At 38.8% G+C, this 23625-nt stretch overlaps 1 protein-coding gene across 2 annotated transcripts in view; it reads left to right on the plus strand.

The window, feature by feature from the left end:
- paplna (papilin a, proteoglycan-like sulfated glycoprotein) overlaps positions 1-19821 on the plus strand; it is a 39095-nt gene extending 19274 nt beyond the window's left edge. Inside the window, exons 8-29 of one of the 2 annotated variants that reach the window (XM_088087391.1) lie at positions 857-980; positions 1219-1299; positions 1384-1556; positions 2296-2419; positions 2548-2674; positions 2855-2920; positions 5171-5375; positions 6756-6932; positions 7055-7205; positions 8561-8641; positions 10207-10402; positions 10613-10697; positions 10818-10944; positions 11347-11824; positions 13937-14095; positions 14182-14309; positions 15148-15202; positions 15405-15551; positions 16264-16391; positions 16607-16715; positions 17499-17674; positions 18118-19821. In XM_088087391.1, the coding sequence (XP_087943517.1) occupies positions 857-980; positions 1219-1299; positions 1384-1556; positions 2296-2419; positions 2548-2674; positions 2855-2920; positions 5171-5375; positions 6756-6932; positions 7055-7205; positions 8561-8641; positions 10207-10402; positions 10613-10697; positions 10818-10944; positions 11347-11824; positions 13937-14095; positions 14182-14309; positions 15148-15202; positions 15405-15551; positions 16264-16391; positions 16607-16715; positions 17499-17674; positions 18118-18278 (3258 nt within the window). In that variant the 3' untranslated portion in view covers positions 18279-19821. The remainder of the gene's footprint in view (positions 1-856; positions 981-1218; positions 1300-1383; positions 1557-2295; positions 2420-2547; positions 2675-2854; positions 2921-5170; positions 5376-6755; positions 6933-7054; positions 7206-8560; positions 8642-10206; positions 10403-10612; positions 10698-10817; positions 10945-11346; positions 11825-13936; positions 14096-14181; positions 14310-15147; positions 15203-15404; positions 15552-16263; positions 16392-16606; positions 16716-17498; positions 17675-18117) is intronic. The other variant, XM_088087392.1, reaches the window with a different exon arrangement.
- Positions 19822-23625: the final 3804 nt, after the last annotated feature.

The following is a 23625-nucleotide window of genomic DNA, read 5'->3' on the forward strand; positions in this document are numbered from 1 at the left end:
AAAACGGAGCAAATTGGTGTCGATTTATTTTGAAAACATGAATAAAAAGGGGAGGAGCAACTTGGCAAGGAACAACTCACAAATTACAATCAATTAGGAACAGGTGACAAGAAAATAACCTGAAAATACATATTTTTTTTAAATAGGGGAAAATGTCCAGAAAACCATTTTTTATAGTATTTCTTTTAATTTTTAAATCTTTTTTTTATTTTCTAGTTATTATTATTAGAATTAGAAATATTAAATTGAAATGTTTTTCAAAATAATAAATATCATTATTATGAATTTTTAATCTTTTTATTTTTAAAATCTATTCATATTTTTTTTGTTTTCAACATTTTTTTCTTTTCTTTTTTCTTTTCTTGCAACTTGTAACTTCTGTTCTTTTTTTGAGAGAAATTAAGCCACTTGTCTAAGGTTTCAAAGGGTTAAAAAAACATTATGTATATTTTATCATTGCAATTCACAGAAGGGTACAACAACTAAGTTTTAAAGACCAATATCAACACACCGGCAGCAGACTACATTTGACAGTGTTATACGTGTAATTCAAAATATTCATGCACACTGAACATCTATTCTCAAAATGTTAGCATTGTTATGACAGCCTTTAGGTCGTCACTGCACACCAAAAGTCGAATTAAATTGTTGTGTTTGGCCCCAAAGTGGAATAAAAGAAAAAAAATAAGCTATTTGAAGAAACATTGCATATAGTCATTTTTAAAGGTTTTCCAGACTGTTCAGAAAGTTTGGAGGTTTTGCAGTGAACAACATGTCAACCCCATATCTCTACAAAACTCTGACACAGATCAGCTTTTGCATACCAAGTGTTTTCTCTCTGTCCCTCTTCTCACAGCGTCTGGGCTGTGACAACATGCTGGAGTCTCCTCAGCAGGAGGACCCCTGCCTGCAGTGTGGGGGGAACGGACAGTCCTGCTACCAGGTCAAGAACAGCTTCTCTGTCCGCGACCTGCCAACTGGTACGAGGCTGCACATTTTTTTTCTTTTATTTTTGGTAATTTAAAGTTCATTGTCTTTCAAATTTTTCAGATTCGTCCCTCTAACATCCCACTCAGCTCACTGATGTTTTCGGTCGTCACATTTTTCACACCTGCACAGTAATTTTCTGTCTCTGAGGTAGCGCTGAGAGAACTAGATACATTTTTTGAGTTTGCAGTTTGCATGTGTAAAAGGCGTTTTGTCCTGTCTCCATCTCAGGCTACAACCAGATGTTCATCATCCCTGTTGGAGCCACAACCATCAGCATCAGAGAAACAGTCGCCACACGCAACTACCTGGGTGAGCTGATTAGAAAAAGTTTACAGCTTGTGCGTAATTCTGTCTTCTGAACACATAATAAATGTAACCTCTGTGTACGGACAGCTATCAAGAACCTGCGGGGTGAGTACTACCTCAATGGCCACTGGGTAATTGAGTTCTCCAGGGCGGCGCCCATTGCTGGAACAATGCTGTACTACCAGCGAGGAGCCGAGGGTGACAACGTCCCCGAGACCATCATTGGCCGCGGCCCCACCACCGAACCCCTGGTCGTTGAGGTAAGATCGAACAAACTGAGAGAGCTTAAACACAATAAGCACTCAACACAATTAAGACAAGTGAACAACCAGCTGGTAAACGCAGTGGAGCATTTATCTGCTTAAGAATTGGTGGAGACCAAAACAGAGCCAAAAACAGAAAGACTTAAATTTGCCAGGTGGACACAAACACTTATTTCAGCATGTTTACTGCCCTCAAGTGGCCAAAAAATCTGTTATTGCAAATTTAACTCAAGCTTACTCAGCAAATGTGTGTTACATCCCATAATACAAAACACTGGACACTGGAGCAACATATATTGATACTTGAATTTACTGAGTACTGCCATGTTAGGTTTGACCTGAGGGTGGAAGTAGACAAACGGTCATTGGATCTTTAAAATCAAAGATATTTCATTTTGGGCATTTTGAACTGAAGTGTAGATTTCGGGGAGGGGATGCAGGGGACATGTCCACCTCAAAATTTGTAGGACTTGAGTCCAATTGAGGAATCCATGAATTTAAACGCAGCACACTTCAGGGAAAAATGACTGTTGGTCTTAAAATAAGATGTGGTCAAAGAGCATTTTTACAACGCTGCTGACATGAGAGGAAAGGTTAAGAAGTCAGATTCATCCTCCAGGGACCAGGATTCTGGACTTTAATTGTTTTGGACTAAAGTTTTGGACAGTCCTGCAAAAAAACTTAATTGAATGATCTCAGTCTTTGTAAACTGAGTTTATGTCCTCTCTCCTCTCAGCTGATCAGCCAGGAGCCAAACCAAGGAGTAGATTATGAGTATTATCTTCCCAACGGACGCTCCAGAGAGGGATACTACTGGAGTTTTGGATCCTGGTCTACCTGCAGCAAAGAGTGTGGATCAGGTCAGATTTCTTATTAAAACACAACAATCTAAACATGCTCAAATGCAAGCTATTACTGTTTTTATGCTTTTCTTATCCTGTCCCTTTGAAAATGAAGCAAGTCATTTTTTATTCTTGTCCTTCGTCAGGCTACCAGTCTCGTCTGGTCTTCTGCACCATCGATAACGAGTCCTACCACGACTATCTCTGCGCATCTCTGCCGAGGCCTCAGACCAACCGCACATGCAACCCCCAGGCATGCCCTCAGACTCGCAGGTAAATTACACATTTCTCTGGTAAAAATGTGACTTTTCAGTAGTTTTTTGGCAGAACTTTCTAAGGCCAGCAGCATCCAGAGTTCATTTTTATTTCATTTTAAATGTTACATTTTTGTTTGAAAGTAACTTTCAGAGCAGCTTTTTGACTGTTGTTGGTGTTATTATGACTGTCTGAAAGGATGGCGTACCTGTATCCACCAAAGTTGTGGAGATCCTCACAAAGACCCAGAGCCTTTGTTTTCAGGTAACTCAGGGTCTGTAGTCGTAGTGGTAGAGTTTTAGTTACTGCAAACACAGGGGGAGATCTAATCATTAAGTTATTTTTTCTGATTTCTTGAGCATGCACAATCGCATTTTTCTTTTTTTTTGCTAAACAGGGTTCCCATGGTCTTAAATTCCTGGAAGAGTTATAAAAACTAGAACAACTGTTTTCCAGGCCTGGAAATGGTTTGGAATTAACAGAATGTTTTCGGAAAAATTTTGAATTCACATTGTTTGACACCTACACATTTCAACATACAGTCTTCGGGTGACAAGTAAAGGCGTCAAGCCCATTTATTAATTAACTTTTACAAAGTAGTGCGACTTGGGTTTTTTCTGGTTTTGACTTATTGACAAAAGAAATAACAAGTCTAAGCTTTGTTTTTTTGTCATTTTCGTCCTTGAATCCGAAGAGCACCTGTTTTTGAAACCTACACATGTGAAGTAGCACTCCTCAGCCAAACATTGTTTTTATAAATGCTTTTGATGAGGTTTAAAAATCGAGATATATACTGTGTATTGAGATATAGCCTTAAAATATTTCAATATAATTAACAATATAATTTTCAGCTCATATTGCCCAGCCCAATTTCCATTTTAAACTATGTAAATAAAGTCATGGAAATCAGGTAAAATTTATGAAAAAGTTTTGAAAATTCATCTGTAAAATGCTTGGGATCCCTGGATTAGTATGTCCTTGACATTTACTCCGAGAAAAAAAAAATCTTGGACTGTTGCCAAAAAGTAATACAGAAATGTAATGGATGTCCGTCACACACTCTCCCCCTTCAGATGTGTTTGTCCATGTGTGTTTAGCGCAGTTTTGTTCCTCCATGTTGGTTGAGAACGAAGGCAACTGTGCAGCTCAGAGATCTCATTTCAACCTCAAATGATCCTCATTTGTCTCGGGCACACCTAACGTCTCTCTCCAGGGAGGTTGATTTGACGCCACATTTCCATCAAAGACGTCCTCTACCTTTAACCTCCCACCCTGCCTGATCCCTGAGCCGCGCTGCTGCCTGATTAGTTTAGCAACCTTTGTGTCCCTGTGCTTCAGTGTAGCCGTGTTAGAGGTTAAAGGTGGTCATGCTGGGGTTGTTGGGGATTGTGTACGTCTGAATGGGACACAGCAGCAGCGAGTGTGGTAGTAAACAGCCGGGGCTTCACTCAGTGACTCTCTGGTATTTCCTGCCGCTTTTCTTTGATGCTGCTGCTGCTCAGAAACCTGAGATGTTTATGAAGCTCGGGTGACGCCGACTACACCCTCGTTAGCCCCAAATTGAAAGGTACAGACCAGAAACAGTTAATGTCCGTGACTTTGAGTTGTATGTTGACTGAAGTTGGGGCAGGAATTAAATGTTAGCTTTTCGATTGTAGTTTTGTTTCCCGTCTTTGTAATTAATGATTCAAGTAATCAGTTTTTGTTTAAACTAACCGGACGTATACTTTCTGTCTTTCAGCTAACTTTGAGTGACTCAAGCTGCTGTTTAGATTTACGTAAACACTGAACTCTCCAAAAGGATGTGTTGTTTTTAACATAATTAGCATCACATCGTGTCGTTTCAGTCGCTGTGTTGCTGAAGATGCATCCTTTAATAAGCATTGCATTTCAAAGGTTTCATTCCAAAATGCTGGTATACACAGTATATAATAATTGGTTTTAATATTGGTTTCATTGTTTTTTCATGGCCGAAACTGATACAGATTATTAGTTAGAGACCGATAACCGATATTTGGAACCGATATGCATTTAAAATAAAAATCTTTCTGTCAATATTTAGATTTTTGAATAATTTGTTTTATTTATATAATTTTTGAACAAACTCCAACACAAAATTTCGTTTAAATGTCATTAGCAATTGTTCAATTAAAACAGCATCAACTTTCTTCTTTTAATAAAGTTAAAAAAAATGAAAAAATAAAAATAGCTCCCTGAGATTTTACAAAATAAAAGTTCCTCCCATGCTGACTCTTTCTTTGCACTTTGTAAGATTGTAGATTTTTCTATTATTGCACTATTTGTTTGTTATTGCACTTTATGTTTGTACCGTGTCTTTTGGTATTTTGTTGTTTATTCGTTCACTGTTGTTTTTTTGCAAAAAGACCACAGAAACACCATTTCTGCACTGTACATACTGTGGATCAATGTAGTCTGTTATCTCATATCTTATCTTATTTCTCCTCTCCTGACTTCTGTGTCCTGTCTCGTCTCTCCTCATGATGGATTTCCCAGCTGGAGAACTGGAGAGTGGAACACCTGCTCGGTCACCTGCGGTGGAGGCTCTCAGGTGCGCAGCGTGCAGTGCATCTCCCATGATGCTGCGGGCCCCCGCGTGGTAGAGGATGCCATTTGTGCAGCCTACGCCCAGGCACCACCCTCTCTGCAGACCTGCAACATGCAGACGTGTGCCGAGTATCAAGTGACCAGATGGAGCGCGGTGAGTGACAGACCAGACTGAAACTGAAACTGATTTAAATGGAAGTAAAAAATAAGATTCTAAGATTACAGAGCTGTTTTTATACTTTTATACTTTTATACAAAAATACTACACCTATTAGCACTTTAACTGGAGTGACATTTATTTTCTGTCTGCTTCAAAATAAAGAAACATTCCTTTATTTAAATTACATTGTGAGAAGGAAGCGCTGCTGGGCTCTGATAGTTGGAACAACGTGCTCTTTGGTGAGGCAGGTAAAAGTACAAAAAACAAATTCAAGGAAGTCTCAAATTAATGCAGACAAACAGTTAAATAAAAAAAATGGCACTCTGTTTTAGGTAAAATAATCTCATCTCTCACTATAGCCAAAAGTTTCACTGTGTTGGAAGGAAAATAGGTGACTATTGAGTGAAAGTGAAGAGAAGGAAAAAAGACTATTATTGAAAAATTAACCTGATATAAAATTGATCATGTAAGACAAGCAATGAGATGTTTGTGTGTGTGTGTGTGTTGCCTTTTTAAATTAAAAATAGGGTTGTAAAGATCTTAAAGAAACAAAATAAGAATCTTATTTAAGCAGCAGATAAAATTTCCCTCTTCAGCGGTAAAGAAGTATTTGAAAATGTCACCAAACAGTGGTATGGTGTTAAGTGTTGTAGGGTTTGTCTTGTTTTCATATATGAGAATCAAGTTTCGTATGTTTTGCGTGTTTCTTTTAAATTGTATTTTTTTAAATTCTTCCAATATACATATTATTATTTTTATTTTATTTATTTATTATTTTAAATCATCATTATTATTTTTCATCATTCATTTTCATTTTTTCATAATTTTTATTTTTTATGTATTCATTTATTTATTTTTTTTAAATTTATTTGCTGATTTTATTTATTTTTTGTGTATTTCTATATGATTTAAATACATACTTGTTAAGAAATTACTGTGATTCTGTGCCTTGAAAAAATGGTGGCTGCCCTGCTGAGATGCTGTATATGTTTTGGGTGTAGTAACTTATATTTAACCCCACCTGTGGGCCCCCTTTTTGGTATTGACAAATCTACACACCAAAGAAGGGCATCTGGCCCGAAACATCCGTGTTGCAGTAAAAAAGTTAAAATTGGAGTGCTTTACTGCATTGATATCTAAGAGAGGAACAGTTTTGCTCTGTGACATGAATTTCATCATCAGTGAAAAAGTCTAAAGATTACACGAGAAGCCCGAACTGAAGATGGAAAAGTCATATGAGCTGAAAGCTCAACACTAGAATATTATATTGAATAGCGAGTGCTAAAGATGAAATTACAGACTTTTTCATGTTCTTGCTCTTTATATCAAATGATGAAAGTTTAAGGCAACATTGGGTGTAATCTGTGTCTGCAGTGCTCGGTGAGCTGCGGTGTAGGTGAACAGACCAGAGAGGTCACCTGCGTTGGTTCAGGAGGAATGAGGCTGGAGGAAGCCGCCTGCAGCGCTCTGCTCCGCCCGACTGCCGCCCGCCGCTGTGAGATGGCGGCCTGCCTGAGACAGATCAGCTGGCACGTTGGAGACTGGGGACTGGTGAGCAGGACACGGAACAGCAAGCACAAACAACACAGGGACCCTTCATGTGCAGCTATTGATGGTGAATGTGAAGTATCATTAAGTTTTTAAGTTTTTATTTGTTATAATCTCTCCGTCAGTGCTCTAAGAGCTGTGGCTCCGGCTCACGAGAGCGACAGGTGATCTGCTCAGACCAGGACAGGAACCTGTACCCTGTGAGGGAATGTAACGCCAACCCCAAACCCGCCACAATGGAGCGCTGCAACACCCAGTCCTGCTACAGCCCACAGGGTGAGCACACGCAACACGAGCTCCTAAATTAGACCTCCTGCTCATGCAACATATATTTTAATTTTATATTGTGTTGCAAGATTGCACATGTTGCTCACATTCGCGCATTTTTCCAATGTTGTGCATAAGTGTTCTGCTTTACCTATATTGTTGTTCACATGACATTTTAATTAGATGTTCATTTTACTGCTCTACACCCTCCCGCTCCCTGCAGGTTTATAATAAACTTATAAAAGTGAATTTAATTTATAAGGCAACTTTGAAAACAAACTTACAAAGCGCCTTTCAATAAAAACAGAATGCATTTAAAATATACAGAGAATGAAACTGACTAAAAGCCAAAGAAGACACATAATAAAACACAGAATAAGATGAACTGTGATTTCATCAGACAAGAAGGATAAAGCAGATTTCAGGTTGGATAAACTAGACCTCGTATTCAGGCCGTGAGAGTCCCAAACATACTGAAAATACCTGGTAATATAATTTGGTCATAGACCCTGTATAATCCTATAGACCTTAATAAGTTTTAACTGTTGAATTCTACCTTCAAAAGTGAGTCAAATCAGCCTTCAATGAGTTTATTAAACCACTGACCTACGCTGTATGCTGAATGCATTTACATTGACATGATAACTCGTTTATGATCGGGTTTTCGGAGTATCTGTTTATACAACAGCATATTAGGGCCACTGCAGATTTTTGAAAAAAAAAAAAAAAAACAGAGGCCACTATTCTGAGACAAAATCTCTAAAAAATTCTAGGATTAATGTCACAAATTTGCCAGAAAAAAGTCATATATAGGCGCAGATTTGTAAGAAAAAAACTCACAAATTTGTGAACGAAAAAGCCAGATATTCTCAGAGTTTATAAAGTCACAAATTTGTAAGAAAAAAAGTCTGCGATTTTCTTATAAAGTAGCATATTTCTGAGAAAAAAACATAGCTATTAATAGCTCTGAGTTTATAAAGTTGCAAATTTGCGAGAAAAAGTTAGAAAATTTGCTGCTATTTCTGATTTTAGCTCAGAATCATCAGATTATCATCAGCTTTCGGACTTTGAAGAGACATTACTGTAAAGCGGGCCTGTTCAGAAGAAATAGCGCCTTAATAAACTCAGAGAATATCCAACTTTTAACAAGCAATTCTGAGGTTTTTCTCAGAATATTATTTAGAAAAATATACTCTGAAAGGAGCTGGGATCTGTACTGAGGACACGATTAACCCGGTTTCTCTGGGCTCATGTAAACACTATATCTCAAATATGATCATAAGCGCGATCAGCCTCATAATCAGGTCATTTTTGTCCATGTAATCGCTCTCATTGTTTTGTTTGTTCTCCGTCTGTGAGTGCAGTCGTTCCCAGCGTCCAGGACTCACGAGGACACGACAACACACAGACTGTTTTCCAGCCCTATGTGCCCGACCACTCAACAGGTTAGACTCAGATTTATCTGTTTCACATCAGTAAAAACCTGTCTGATGACAGTTACACCACTCACCGTCCGGACAAAAAGAGACACGTTTATATAAACCTTTATATAACCAGATAAGTCCCATTGAGACCAAGATGTCATTTTCAAGAGAGACCTGAGTGCATGATAAAGATGTAAAAACAAACAATTTAAAATGTACAGTGTCAATCATTATAAATAAAATACTATAAAATATATATATTTTTAATCATAAATGATATGAAGCAATATAATACAATAATGAGTTAAACTAAACAAGTTAAAAACAATAATAAACTAGTCCTGTGAGCGAGTGCTGTGTGTTCCAGCTCTCTAGCCAATAAGTCATATCAAATAACGTGGCAACTGTTCAAAAGCAAATGAGATTGAAATCTATTTGTTAACATGATGTTAACCCTTTGAAACCTGGATCCACATCAGTTTTGTTGTGCTGCTTTCAGACGCCTTCACAATCATTTCAACTTTAGAGTTCTGAGCAAATTGGTTTGCTTTCTTTTGAAAACATGGAGGGAAGCAATGAGCAACCTGAGCTGTTCTGCAAATTGCAAGAAGTTAGCAGCTTAGGAAAATCTTTCTTTTTAAAGATAGGGAAAATGTAAAAAAAAACAAACAAACAAACAAAAAAAGCTATATAATTATCATTCTATACTTAAGATTATTTTTAAAGTATTATTGTTTTCAAGTAAATTTTCAAGGTAATTTGTTTTTGTTGTTTTTTCCTAATTTTAGGTATATTTTTGTACTTTTTATTTTATTTTATTTTATTTTTTGCTAATTTTGGGGACTCTTCTTAAGTTGCTTATTGCCCTTTTCCCTTTTCTTAAAAAGAAATCAAGCAAATCTGCTCAAAGGGTTAACATTTGCAACCGACACTTCTCTAAAAATGAAACCTTTTCCATTCTGGTTTGTACCAGACAAAACATGCTGTAGGTGGGATTGCACTCTAATAATCACTCCTCATCAGTCCCCCTGCACCTCCTCCTCCTCTCTGCTGATATAACTCCTGTCACTTTGTGCCCATCAGCCCCCCCTCCCTGTCCCTGCACTAATTATCCCGGCCGCCTGATTGACATGTTTTCAGGGGTCCATGGGCATTGTTGGCCTGATTAAAATATTTCCGAAGCACTGAAGTGTGCAAGTGCTGGCTGTGGTGTTTTTGGCATGTTGTGGCATTCTGCAGCACCGTCCCAGTGGTCAGGAATTTCAAGTTTGAGGTTAATTTACTGTGAGATTATTTATTCTCATTGCTGGAACTTCTTGTCCCGACTCTCTCTCCGCTGTTAGTTTATTTATCCCTCCAGAAACAAGTGGTTTCTTTTGGTTAATCATACGCATTTTGTAGCATTTCTTTTCCTTTTTCTGTTCTTTTGTGTTTACGCTCTCTGTGTGGCCTCAAGTACAATAGCTCAGACTCTATTGAGCGTTTCTGAAGCGTTGTGTGTACTCTATGTAAGACACCATGACCCCTGGGGTCTCGTCTGCATGTACAATGTGTTAACTCTCCCCCCTCGCTCCGTTTCATCGCAGCTCACAGGCCCGAGACGGATCAGACCCAGACGAACACAGTCCACGACCCTCACGGCTCCGCCGCGGCCCTCCACTGCAGCCAGTCTTATTATGGCTGCTGCCCAGACGGACGCACTTCAGCCGGGGGCCCCAACAATCTGGGCTGCCCACATATCCCAGATCCCACTCCTGTCCAGCCACACTGCGTCCAGACCAGGTATCCAACCCCAACCTGTCATTACGCTGTGGCTGAGGTTACATAACTCTGTTTTAGTGCCTTTGTGTTGGCGTTTATTGCAAATTGTTTGGCGTCAGCAGTCACCAGAAGACTGAGGCTTTCTTAAAAATGTCACATATACATTATTTTTGGCTCAAATGTTCAGGACAAAGTGTTTCGTTGTTTGTACCACCTTGTTCTGTGTGTCAGTTATGGCTGCTGCCAAGACGGAGTGACGGCTGCTCGGGGCCCCAACAGGGAGGGCTGCGCCGAGTATTCTGCTCCTGCACCCACCGTGAGCAAACATAGCTGAAATTCTTACAGTTTATTTCATGTTTTCTGGCTCTTTATATAGTATATACCATACACGGACTATAAAACCTTCCTTTGACTCTGTCTCGTCACGTGTCCTCAGGCTGCTCCCTCTCTGCCCACTGAGAACGCAGCTCAGTGCCGTCTCACGACCTACGGCTGCTGTTATGACCGCACGACACCCGCAGACGGACCCAACGGGGAGGGCTGCCCCAACCCACCCAACCACAGTAAGACGCTGCGACATATCAGATACAGGATTACATATTTGCAATGGACTTTAACGGCCACACTGAGGAAAAACTTCTTTTATTTTGAGACTTCGAGAATAAATATCTGTTTTTGGATTCTTCATTTACTGTGGAGGCATGCGAGAAAAGCAAGTTCACGATCGACCCCACAAATAGCACAGCAAAAGCTATCCCAACTTAAGGTCTGCTAACTACCTTTCTAAAGCACCTTTAAAGTGTATTACATGACCTTCATCAGAGTCTGATGTCAAGCAAACTCTATCCATTAATGAAGACCAAGTAATACAGTTGAAAGTATAACAAAAGTTAGAATTAGTTTTTGAAGTTCAGTCTGTTGACTTCCTGTTGCTAACTTGTTACCGTTCTGTTTCTCTGCTGTAGTTGAGCGCTCCATCTGCTCCCTGCCTCACGCCGCCGGCTCCTGCAGCACCTGGGTATCCCGCTACCACTACAACGTCATCACCTCCAAGTGTGTGCACTTCTGGTACGGAGGTTGCCACGGTAACAGCAACAACTTCATGAACCGCGCTGAGTGCCAGAGGGCTTGCGTGCAGGTGAGCCAGCACAGCCCGGCGCCGGTCGCTCCCCGCGCACAGCCGGCTCCCAGAAGAGAACCCACCTCTGGAAGGTCCTCAACTGGAGGAGGATCAAGAGGATCCACCTCTGGAGGGTCCACAGGTGGGGGATCACGCAACATGGGGAGGGTTTTCACAGTCCAGGGAGGCTCAACTGGCAGCACCGGCGGCACCGGCAGACAGGCCGCAAATGCCGCCACACATGCACACAGAGCTAGAATCTACCTGCGCACACGCCGGCCTTCCCCTGCCACTGCTGCACAGCACACCGGCCCAGCAGCGAGGTAAGACCCCGAAGACCCAGAGAGCACGGCGAAAAGCTCACTCCCTGCCCGAGCCCCGCCTCCACTGGCCTCATAACGCTGTAAACAGCCTCCCTACCCCTGCTGAAGAGCCCCAGTCCACTCAGCGCTGCCCTGAGTGTGAGACGGGCCAAAGAGTGAACTGAAGGAAACATCCACACACAAATCCTGTGCATCATTCACTCCCCCCTCCAAAAATGTGACCGCAAGTTAAAGTTGTTTGTCATTGTGTCATGTACGTAAATACTTCCAGCCTGCATGCACAACAAATTTAGAAAATTAAATCGAGAATTAAGCTCCAAAAAGTCCAAAAATGAAAAATACCAGTTCACATTATTCTCATAATCTGACATTTAAATGTCAGGAAGATACTAATGAAGCATCTCTAATTCAAGAGAAATGAAACTGAAATGTCAATCTTGCTTTCTTTTCAAGCTTTCAAATTTAGCAAAATTAAAGAGTAACTTAACACCAACTGAAAGTCTTGTTTTTGCTGCAGTGATGTAGAGGTGTACTTCAGGGTGTTTCAGTACATCATGACGCAACTGCTGGGTGCAACACATCCAAAACTTTTAACCAGAAGAGGGCAGTGAATAGGGCTGTAAGGTATTGATTAAAATAATCCACTGCCAAGTAGTATAGAAACATCTCCGGTCAAACGATACCTGCATTTCATCCTTTGCAGCAGCAGCTAGAACCCATACGGTTTGTGGTGTGGTGATGTTGAATGTGGCGTATTTGAAGGAGTCTGCAGTTCAGCGTGCCAAGGTGTGTCCGAAATATTTGAAAGTATGGCTATAGTAGCAAACTTTCTGTTATTGCTATTTCTGGAGTTGCTCTCTGTCCGGTCAGTTCAACGTTTGCTCAGTTAGCACGAAGTAACACGGCACCTAATAACCAGTACTGACTCGTTACACAGTCACATCAAACTCACAGCGACACCGACTCTTTTGTTAATTACCATTAGGTAACATTAGCTGTGTGATGCAAACAGTTAGCCCTGTAACTGTGTGTGCAGCAGGGCAGACTCTGTCCTCTGTGTGGAGCTCGCACTCCTGCAGCAGCAGCATGCATGCAGAGAAGACACTAAAACATTGAGAGTGCGGCCATACTACATTTACTTTTATTCACGTTATGGGTATCGCTTGAAGAACTCTACTGGTATCATGTTGAGGGGACTGGTATTGATACTGGTTTCATGATTTTTTAAATGAAACCTTGTCCTAGCAGTGAAAAATGTGGTGTTAAGTTACTCTTTAAATACTTTATATTTATACATGTGCTTTTTTAATGCTCTTTCCTGTATGTGGACGCCATCACTTCTATGACGCTGATATAATCTACACCCTTTGCTTTGTAAAATACACCAACAGCTACGCCACTGTACCGCTAGCTCCACAGACTCTCACTCTCACGCTTGTCTCTTCCTTTAACTTTGACAAAAATGTCTGGAGAAGTCGTCAAACCTCACAGCGACCCTAAAATGGACAGCTCTTCTTCTGTTTTAATGCTTCTGGGACTTTTTCACTGTCTGCGTGGAGTTCATGTTAGTCGTCCTGTGCTTATTTGTGCCTGCTGCTACCTCACTGTTTCCACCATCCTTGTGCTTTGTCTTGTCACCTTGATTTCATTAGATTGAGCTAATAAAGGTTCTGCTGTGATGCCTCATCTGTCGGTGTATGTGTGTGGTCACTAAACTTTGTCTTGTATTAGCTCCACTTAGCTTTCTTTTAGGGGATTTTACCGGGGAACTTACTGTGGTTTTAATGTGGTGGAGGGAAATTGTCTTTTGTCTTTGATTTGTTGTGCGTTGAGTTTTTTGTTTGCATTGTTTCGTCTTGTCACTTTTCATGTTGCATGGGCCATTTGTGTGCCAAAGCCCCTCTCTGTCTTCTCTCTGTTAATCTTCCAAAGCCAGGTTGTGGGCGATCTTTATGCTTGCTTTGGTGACTACTAATAAAAGTACCAACAGTGGAGCATAAAGTGACTCTTTCATTCTCCTTCCTTCAATCTTCCAACTTCCTCCTGTTCTTACGTCCTTCTTTCCCTCCTTTCCTTTCTTCCTTCTATCCTTGTATCCTCTTGTTTCCGCAGTTTGACCCTGGGAGAAGTGACCATCGATAAGACTGACCCGTCCACAGTGGAAGCTTTAGTGGGTCAGACAGTTGTGCTGCCCTGCAGAGTCAGCCCGCCGCCGTCCTCCACCGTCATCGTGGAGTGGAGAAGAGATGGCATCCCTCTGTCTAACCACAGGTCAGTGGAAACACTCACTTTATCTCATTGTTTTTTCTGTCAGTGTTTGTGATTATTCTTCGCTTCTTGTTTCGCGCGTTCTTCAGGCATCACCAGCAGCCTAATGGTTCCCTGTTGGTCGGTCCTCTCACTAAGCTGGACTCTGGTTGGTTCTTGTGTGTGGCGACTCGTGAGCAGGAGAGAGACCACCGCTACATTTACCTGTCCGTCACAGGTAATGCAGAGATACTTCAACGCAGTTTTTATTTCAGTTTCAACAACTTATACAATCATATTAACCATTTTCACTAGTTTTTTTAATTATATAATTTAGAGATCATTTTGCAATTATGCAATAAAAAATAAGAATTTAGATAATAACAGTTAAAAATACACTTAAGCTTAAAGACCACCGGTGCAAATCAGGATGGGAAAATTAAATATATGGTAGATCAGGGGTAGAGGTCAGGAAACGGAGTTTTATTTGTGTGTGTGATTTAAGTGTAAGTGTATGCACGAGGAGACAGGATGGGTTTTGGATTACAAGAGATACAGTTATTTAATAAAACTTAAGAAAAATACATTTTGATTTCTATCTATAAATTCAAAACATGTGTGGATACAAACACACTGTGGATTATCCGCGCCACGTCTTTTAAGATCAGAGCACTCGAAGAAAGTTTCTGAGAGAGACCTTCAGCCGGTGTGCAGTCGGCTAATTGGGGCCAGATTCGGTCAAAACCTTAATTTGACCCCAATTAGTCCGTCTCACGGAAATCCTGAAGATTGGGGCGAAGCCCTGATGTCATAGATGATGTCAGAGGTTGTGTCAGAACATGCTGACCTTGAAAAGTTAGCCGGTCTTTATGCATGAGGTGTTAATCTGACATTATGTAAGTGAATTATTCCAGGAGCATTGACCCAGTGTGTGTGTGTGTGTGTGTGTGTGTGTGTGTGTGTGTGTGTGTGTGTGTGTGTGTGTGTGTGTGTGTGTGTGTGTGTGTGTGTGTGTGTGTGTGTGTGTGTGTGTGTGTGTGTGTGTGTGTGTGTGTGTTCTTGTGTGTGTCCCATAGAGGGATCGTCTCATCTGTCTCCTACCTCACTGCCCAGAGATGTTCCCTTCCCTCGGTAAGAACAACCTTTTTTTCTCCGTTTACACAAGAAAAGTTTCTTCCATTAAATCTAAAGGAGAGATATTGAAGATTATCGATGCAGATCACAAAAATCAGTCAGCCTTATTATTTTGCATACCTCTCTGATATGTAGTAAATGTGTGAGGGTGTAAATGTTGAAACAGTCACTGACCTTCTGTCTGTGTTATTCCTCTCAGGTTCAGTATCGAGCGGTCGGGCTCTTCTTTGCTGGAGATGCGAGCCGGTCAAACTGCCAGAATGTCCTGCACCATCGTCCCTCCGTCAGCTCTTCAGTCTGTCCACATTCAGTGGACTAAAGATGGACAGATCCTCAGTGACTCCAGGTAAACATCATACTGCTCTACTCAGATTTATGAACAACAAAACATCTAATTGTGATTCTAATGAAATGTTAAAGTCTAGACAAAAGAAAAAGTGGATTTTTGTGATCGATTATCTTGCCTGCAGAAAAAATGCAATTAATTTGTATATTCTATAAGTTAATTTTGCTAATAATAGTTAGGAAGGCTACTTTTACTCTAGACAGACAGGAGGATACTTGTAATACTGTAATGGAGTATTTTTACAGTACGTTTTTACTACTTTTACCACAGTCTAAGGGTCTGAACAGCCTAATTTTTCCCTCACTGTGAACTAGATAAACACTTAATGCTGCACACCTGTATATACTGACTTATTGTGCCAAACTGTAAAGATTATCCCTCACATATTTATTTCATTTGTTCATTTGTTCTGTCATTATTAAATTTAGTTTAAAACATTTACATTTTTTGGCTTTAATAAATATTTGATATTATTTTTTATTTTACCTGTATTTTGAAATACATTTACATTTATCTGTGCACACATTTGGATTTTTGTTCCTTTCTTTAATTTTTTATGCACAGATGAAAAAATATCCATGTATCATCATCTATATTTTAATAGAAATATATGACCTTTTTATGTTCTGGTCAAGTGTCAATAGGTGTCTTGACGTTCTGTTGTGTGTGTGTGTGTGTGCGTGTGTGTGTGTGCGTGCGTGCATACGTGCAGGTATGTCCAACATACGGACGGCACGCTGATGGTCAGCTCTCTGAAGTCTTCAGACTCTGGTGTGTACACATGTACAGCCTCCACTCAGCAGCAGCTGGAGCAGAGACAGCTGCAGCTCAGAGTCCAGGGTGAGTTATTATTTTACGTCAAACTAAACATGCGGTTGTTAACATTATGATTAGTTTCGGGGCTTTTCTTGATGTTGTAATTTTATCAAATAACCAGGAGAGGTCAGTATTTCTCATCATCACTAAAATAGACTGTTTAGTGGATATCTAGATTTTTATTAAGGCTGACAAAAATCCCCTTTTTATCCGATGTTTTTTGTGTTTTTATCATCCAGCCGACCTGAAGATCACCACAGCTCCCAATAACATCCAGGTGTCTGAAGGCAGCACCGCTCAGCTCCCCTGTGTGGTGTCAGGAGACAACGTCAACATCGGCTGGTCCAGGTAGTCGTCTAATACATAAAGATCAAGAATTTAGCATTTTTATCCTTCATGCTTTATTATGGGCCTGAGAATAATCAACACAGAAGAAACTGCACAGAATCTGGTTTCAAAGTAAGATATCTAACAATCACAAAATTACACAAATTAAAAAAAAACAAGAGGACAAAAGTTAATTTTAAAAGCTTTTTGGACAGATATTCAAGTGATATTTGTCTGAACTTTAACCTTAATATTTTTTCTTTGTTTTCATGGCACAAAGTTCAAACCTTATAAATCCAGCTAAAAACACACAAGATTGGAGAGGCTCGGACATGCAAAAAGTTATATAGTCTAAAATGTTTTTTGTTGTTGTTAACCAGTAAAGTCCCATTTAGATGCAATATCTCCTCTAGATATTTTGCAAAGTCAAAAGCTCCATATTCAAGAACAAATTAAGATAAATCATCACAAAGCATTAAAAAAATCGACGCACACAAAAAATAACATACCCAAATACAACAGTCAGAAAACAAACAGAAATCAGGGTTTTAAAAGAATAACAGCAACAACAGTGATCTGTTTTGTATTTTTAAACATGTCAAGTTCAGTATGCCTTGCAGCTCATTCCAAGCCTGCATATAATCTAAATATAAATAAACATAAAATAAATATAAAATAACATTATACTGGAATTTTTACACACAGAAATGTGACTTTTATCAGGTAGAAATCATTTTTTTTTTCATTTGAGCTGATTAAAAAAGTTACAGAAGGCTGATTTTCTTTTCATCCTGTTCCTCACAGAAACGGTGTACCTGTGCGTCCAGACGGTCGTAACATCCTGATGTCCTCTGACGGCAGTCTGATCCTGAATAACGTAAAGCCTTCAGACGAGGGAACTTACACCTGTAACGCTTACACTGGCATCTACTCTGTGAGCGCCACGGCTGAAGTTCGAGTCACTAAAGACACACACCAAGGTAAAGATAATAATCTGTCATTATGAACACATTTGCAAAATAATATACCAAAAAAATTTTAGTTTCCATATCGATAATAATCACTTTCTGCTTTTAGATATCAGAAAAGAAAAAAAACCTGTTTAAATTCTAACTGAATTGCCATTATATTTCACTTCATTATTTTGACTTTTACTATTTAAATCACTGAAAACTTCAGAGATGTGGGCAGCAATTAAAAGATCTGGAACCTAAAAACAGATCTTATGTAGATAATACATCATAAAAAACTGACATCTCTGCCGTGCAGGTGAACAAACAAGCAGAAACAAAGTTTAAAAGACTCACAAGGGGGAGTAATTTAAGATTAATGTACTTTCCAGAACACTACACAATGTTCTGTGTACTGAAGTGATTTTATGAGCCACAACAAAAGGAAACAAAATGTCTTTTAACTGCTGCAGGTGTTGATGTGCCTCCAGAATGCGTCGACCAGCCCGAGCTTGCCAACTGCGAGCTGATCGTTTACGCCCGACTTTGCTCTAACTCGTATTACTCCAGTTTCTGCTGCGCCAGCTGCACCAGGCACTCGCAGAGGAACGACAGGTTCGGTCGGCTAGGCTGAAGCCGCCGAGCGTTTTAAAAACTGTGGGACACGTGGAAAAGAGGGATACGGAGGAGCGCTGGTGTTTGAGACACTGAAGCTGATTTTGGAGGATTGTGAAAACCTTCCACCACTGAACTTTTGCCAAAAGGACTCAAACACTAAAATCTGACCAGGTTGTGCAGAATCACAATTCGAGAATGCAAAAGGATCGATGACTGTAGATAAATCTGTGAACCTGGAGGACAGGGAGTCTGTTCGAGCGCTGCTGCATTAAACACTGAATGTGGAAACATTAAAGGTTCTGTATGTAACTTTTAAACGGGCCAAATAGACTGGCCCGATTCTGGTAGCCGACACCGCCGTCACTGGGGATATGTTGCGATAATGACGTTGTCGAGGAATTGAATAAAATATATTAAATACAATTATTTAGTGTTTAACCCTTTGAACTTTGAGCAAATGGGCTTGATTTCTTTACACGACAAGACGGAAATGAGCAATAGAAAAAAAAATTACCCCAAAATTTGTAAAATTAGGAAAAGGTTCAAGAAAATGATTTGAAAATTGGTAAAAAAAAATTAAAAAATTTTAAAAAAATTTTAAAAAATTAAAAATAAATAAAAAAATAAAATACATAAATAAGTAAAAGTGCAAAGGAAACAAGGCAAATGAGAACTGATGAGAATTGGAAAAAGAGATAAATATGTAATTATGATCATTCTAAATAAATTTGTTTTCCTGTCTTTATTTTTCCTTTTTCCCTAGACATTTTCCCCTAGCTAATTAAAAAAAAAAAACTTTCTAAATCTAGTAATTTCTTGCAATTTGTGGAACATTTCTTACCAAGTTGCACAAATTTGTTCAAGGTCTAAAGTTTTAAATATTTGTAAAAGGCATCTGAAATCAGCACAAGAAAAGTGATGCAGCTCCAGGTTTTAAATCCACGTAATGTCTCTTAATTAACCTGTGTTTGCTTATTGTGTAAAGGAGCTACGTAACATCTGGCTGTATATTTAGCAGCAGAGAACGCCACAAAGTTTAAATATTTTAACCTAACCTTTAACCTCTCCCTCTCATCTTCTAAAATGATATTCGCTTTGCTGTCTACTATCTGCCGAATTTCACGTGAAGACATCGTGTGTGTCATATCTTTCTTCAGCGCAGTGTTTACGATCTAAAATTGTCTAAAAGTTACATAAAGAACCTTTAAAACTCTTAAAATTAAACACATAAACCTGTAAAAGTTAAAAAAGTTAAATGAGGAAGCAAAAGTTTCTTTGTCCTTCTTCCTCCGCCATGTCCTTAAAATAAGTTATTTACTCTCTGACCCTAATGTACATGTTCTCTGTTTTCTAGAGAATTATTTTACTATTAAAAAAATATGTTAAAAGGATTTAAGATGTAAATCCAGTGAAATGGTTTAATCTCTGCTGTACTGTTGTGACCACTGCTCTTTTTTAAATCAATATTTTTGGCATATCAGTGACAAAGGGTTTATTGTCTCTTTGTGATGTTTATTTTTATGTAATTATTTGATAATAAAAATAATATTTTGATAAAAGCTGGTGGTTTGAATGACTGCGTGACTTGATGTTCCGGTTTGTACCATAAGAGGGCGCCCAACATGAGAAATCAATCATCCAGCAGCTTATTACATTTTCTTTTTATCGAGTTACTGAAGTGAAAATTAGTGAAATATCTTAGTTAATATGATGTTCTTGAATGTATTTCTGCTTCTTATCGTGCAATTCATACTTCAGGCTGATAATTGCACTCTGTGGTTGCTGAATTCAGACCAGGTGTGTGGATGATTTCTCAGTAATTAGGCAGCTGGTGATTTGTGACACTCATGATTAAATGAACAGTTTTGTTTCTTTCAAAGCTTTAATGCTGTTATCTAAAAAGAGTTCATGTGTGTCAATGGAAAATGTTTCCAAAGGAAGATTATTGTCAAATATTATATGTTTTATTTAGACTTTACTGAACACTAGAGGTGGAATTCACATTTTATTCTTGGACAAGAAACAAAAGCAGAAAGGTAGGAAACAGATAACTATTCACAGGTTCTTTTTTTTCCCTAAATTACACACTGAAAGTTATTCTTGAAGCATTATCTCTTTAACTATTAACAACTGTAACTAATGCATTTACCAAATGTGCCAAAGTGAATGCGTGTTCTCTGCTTTACACTCAGTTTTGATTTAAAAACACACTTCTGGCAAAACTTAAACCAGGTGTTTTTTCCTTATTGACACGTGAAAACATTTTTAGATATAATATGTTTAATAAGCACTTCAAATAAGGTAAAAGGTTTGGACGTCAATATTTGATAGACAGATGTGGGTGAAGTCTTGCTGTATGGCCTGACCCACAAAGAAGGTGAAATGTAGCTCTTTTTTTGTTAATCTTTTCTGACACATTTTTTTTTTCTTGCTGTGCTTTTATTTAAGTAGGGTTGGAGCATTTTGAGGAAAAAAGTTTCCCCCCTTTTTATTATTAGTATTTGGAATACACATCCATGCAGCCTTACACATTTTGATTCCTGTGTGTGTGCATATGACTACATTTTATTGCAAACTGCTCTGCCCTGCACACAGAAATAGCAAAAGCCACAAGCTACTTTCATTTCATTTTATCAGTGCGTAGCTGGGGCGTCGCATGCTGTGTTTGCATCTGTTGACCCCAAAACACAAGAGTCTGCAGAGTTTTGCAAGGATTGTTTGCTTCAGCAAGAGATGTTTTGGTTTGGAGTAATTTTGTAGAGTTTTGCAAAGTAGCTATCAGAAAAAAGCTAAGACTTTAGCATCCTTTTGGTATTGTTGCATATTGTTTGTAAATCTCATGATGATGGTGGTTTTAAGGTGAAACTGGACACTTTGTTTGGGAAACTTGACTCAGTTGCTGAAGAATTCCTGGTTTGTGATTTCTCATGAGGATTTAACAACCTTCATCTGTGGTGGAGATATTTTTGTATTTTGGCTGTTGCATCTTTGACATGTCTCAGTGGGAAAAGCACTGATGCTTACAGTAATGCTTTCATTTCTTTCAAAGGTTTCAGGCCAACTTTCAAGCAGTTTTTAGTGTGTTAACCCTTTGAAACCTGAGCAAATTGTTTTGATTTCCTTCTAACGCATAAGTGAAATGCAATAAGCAAGCGTTTTTTCTGTGATATAAAATATATATATATATATATTTATACATTAAGTTAGGCCCTTCGCTCCTCCAGGGAGAAAAAGCCATTGACAAATGTGTATCATTACACTATGTAATTATTATAATTATTCTACAGTTTCTTGGACATTATTCTCTAGTTTATTTCTGTTTATGTTTTTTCTTAAACTTATGTTTTCACCTTTCACTAATTTCTTGCAATATTTGGGGCATTTCTTGTCAAGTTGTGCATTGCCTTTTCCTCATGTTTTCAAAAGAAATCAGATTGTCAGATTTCAAACAGTTAACATAGCACAACAAAACTGATGAAGGTCCTGAACCTTTTAGATGATCTTTTTTGGTATTGTATTTATGATGTGTGTGATGATGGTTTTGAGGTGAAACTGGGAAGACTGAAGCATTTCTGTCTCTGTAGAAGCTTCAGTCGTCTTGTTTTGTTGCTGAACATCAGTGAAAATACAGTTTTTTAATAATAACGCTGAGGCAGGTTATTGTAGCTGGTGTTTTACAGCTGCTTTTATGTCCCATAATATAATTAGTCCTGTCAAATTGATAATGTAATAGAATAGAGGTGTTTTATTTTACTTCATCAGACTTTGATGTTTCTGTGTTGCACAGTGCAAATGTTTCTTTGTGTGGGATTTTTGAATAATAATTTCTTCATGACACTGCAGAGAGTAATAAATTGTTTCCCATTTCTTAACAAACAGATGAAAACAGCAGTTTATAAATGAATCTGAAGGTCAGGATGTGCAGGAGGAGATATAATTAAATAGCTCACAGATGTCACACACCGTGTTTCTGTTGCAGTGTCGCACACACTGTTTCCTGTTTGTGAGTAAAAACATGTTTTTACAGGAAGCAAATTAAAGAAAATAGAGAATATTTGTGGATATGTTCGTGTAGCAGTTGAAGTAGTTTGAATCCCACTGGAGTCTTAACTGATAAAGAAGACATTTATAGTTTCATGAGCTGTTTTCAAAACTAAGTAGTTCATGTTTTTGTACTTTTGCTTTGAGTGCAGGACTTTTACTTGTTATTGGGTATTTCTTCACTTTAGTACTGCTACTGAGTATTTCCTCCAGCATTGTTGAAAAGAGACTGTTTGGAGAGATGTGTGTAGTAAAGTAGTACATGACCAAGTTATCTTTTAGATATAGTCAGCATAATGTCTCAAAATGTGGTCCCATATTTGCAGATTAAATAAACACATAAAGGACAGTAAAACCATAAAAGTAATGAGGAGGAGAGCAGAAGAGTTTAATTTTGACCAAATTAAAGACGTTTACACCATAAACTGATGAAAAAAAATGTACAAATTGTTGCATAAAAAATCACCAGAATGCAGGAGAGGAAGTGTTTTATATCCCCAAACCTCCCTTAATATGTCTCCCCAAATATTGAAATGAAGCCCACCCCCGCACATAAAAATAAGACTTCAGTCAAAAACAGCACTTGTACAAACTCTCTAAACAAACTGTTGATAGCCGTTCGAAGTCTAAACAATCATCTAATCTCTCTGACTGTAACTATAATTATCACTCTCATGCTCAACCCAAAAAACAGTCAGATGCATGTTTTTGCACCAGATGACAGTAAACAGCTGTTGTATATGTAACACACGTATGTTGACTCTGTAGCTTCAGTTGACACAGAAATAAAAGTTTTCCAGCTGTTTGCTCAGAGAGCTGCAGTGCAGTGTGGGGGTGTCGGTGCAGAGAAGCAGGTGCACTCTGTGAAACGGAGGTTGTGGTAAAGCTGAAGGTTTCACCTCCGTCTTTTCTCAGCAGAGAGAACGACGTGCAGGCTGCTCCGTGACCACTTCCTCTCCTCTGCTGTCGCTCTCTGCTCCTCTGCAGGTTTCAGCAACAGCTCTGACCTTCTTCTGTACACAGACGAGAACGCTGATTTCCTGTTGTTCTGTGGTCGACTTACACACATTTGAACTGAAGGTTTAACTTCTTTATTCATGAAGAGAATGTAAAAAAAACTTCTCTCACTCATGCAAAGGGAATCTAGATATGACTCAAATAAACCTAATAATAATAATCTTAGATTAGTCAGTCAAATCAAATTCAGTCACCAATAAGTTTCATAAATGGAAAAACTTATCAAGACCCAAATGAACCTGATTCTTAAGTTTCCCTGAGCTGTTTCGACATTATGTAGGTGAGAAATAACTGATTTCTCAGAA

Source organism: Plectropomus leopardus, chromosome 14 (genome assembly GCF_026936395.1).
Source record: "Plectropomus leopardus strain MGB_pleo_1.0 chromosome 14, ASM2693639v1, whole genome shotgun sequence".
In the NCBI taxonomy this organism is placed as follows: Eukaryota; Metazoa; Chordata; class Actinopteri; order Perciformes; family Serranidae; genus Plectropomus; species Plectropomus leopardus.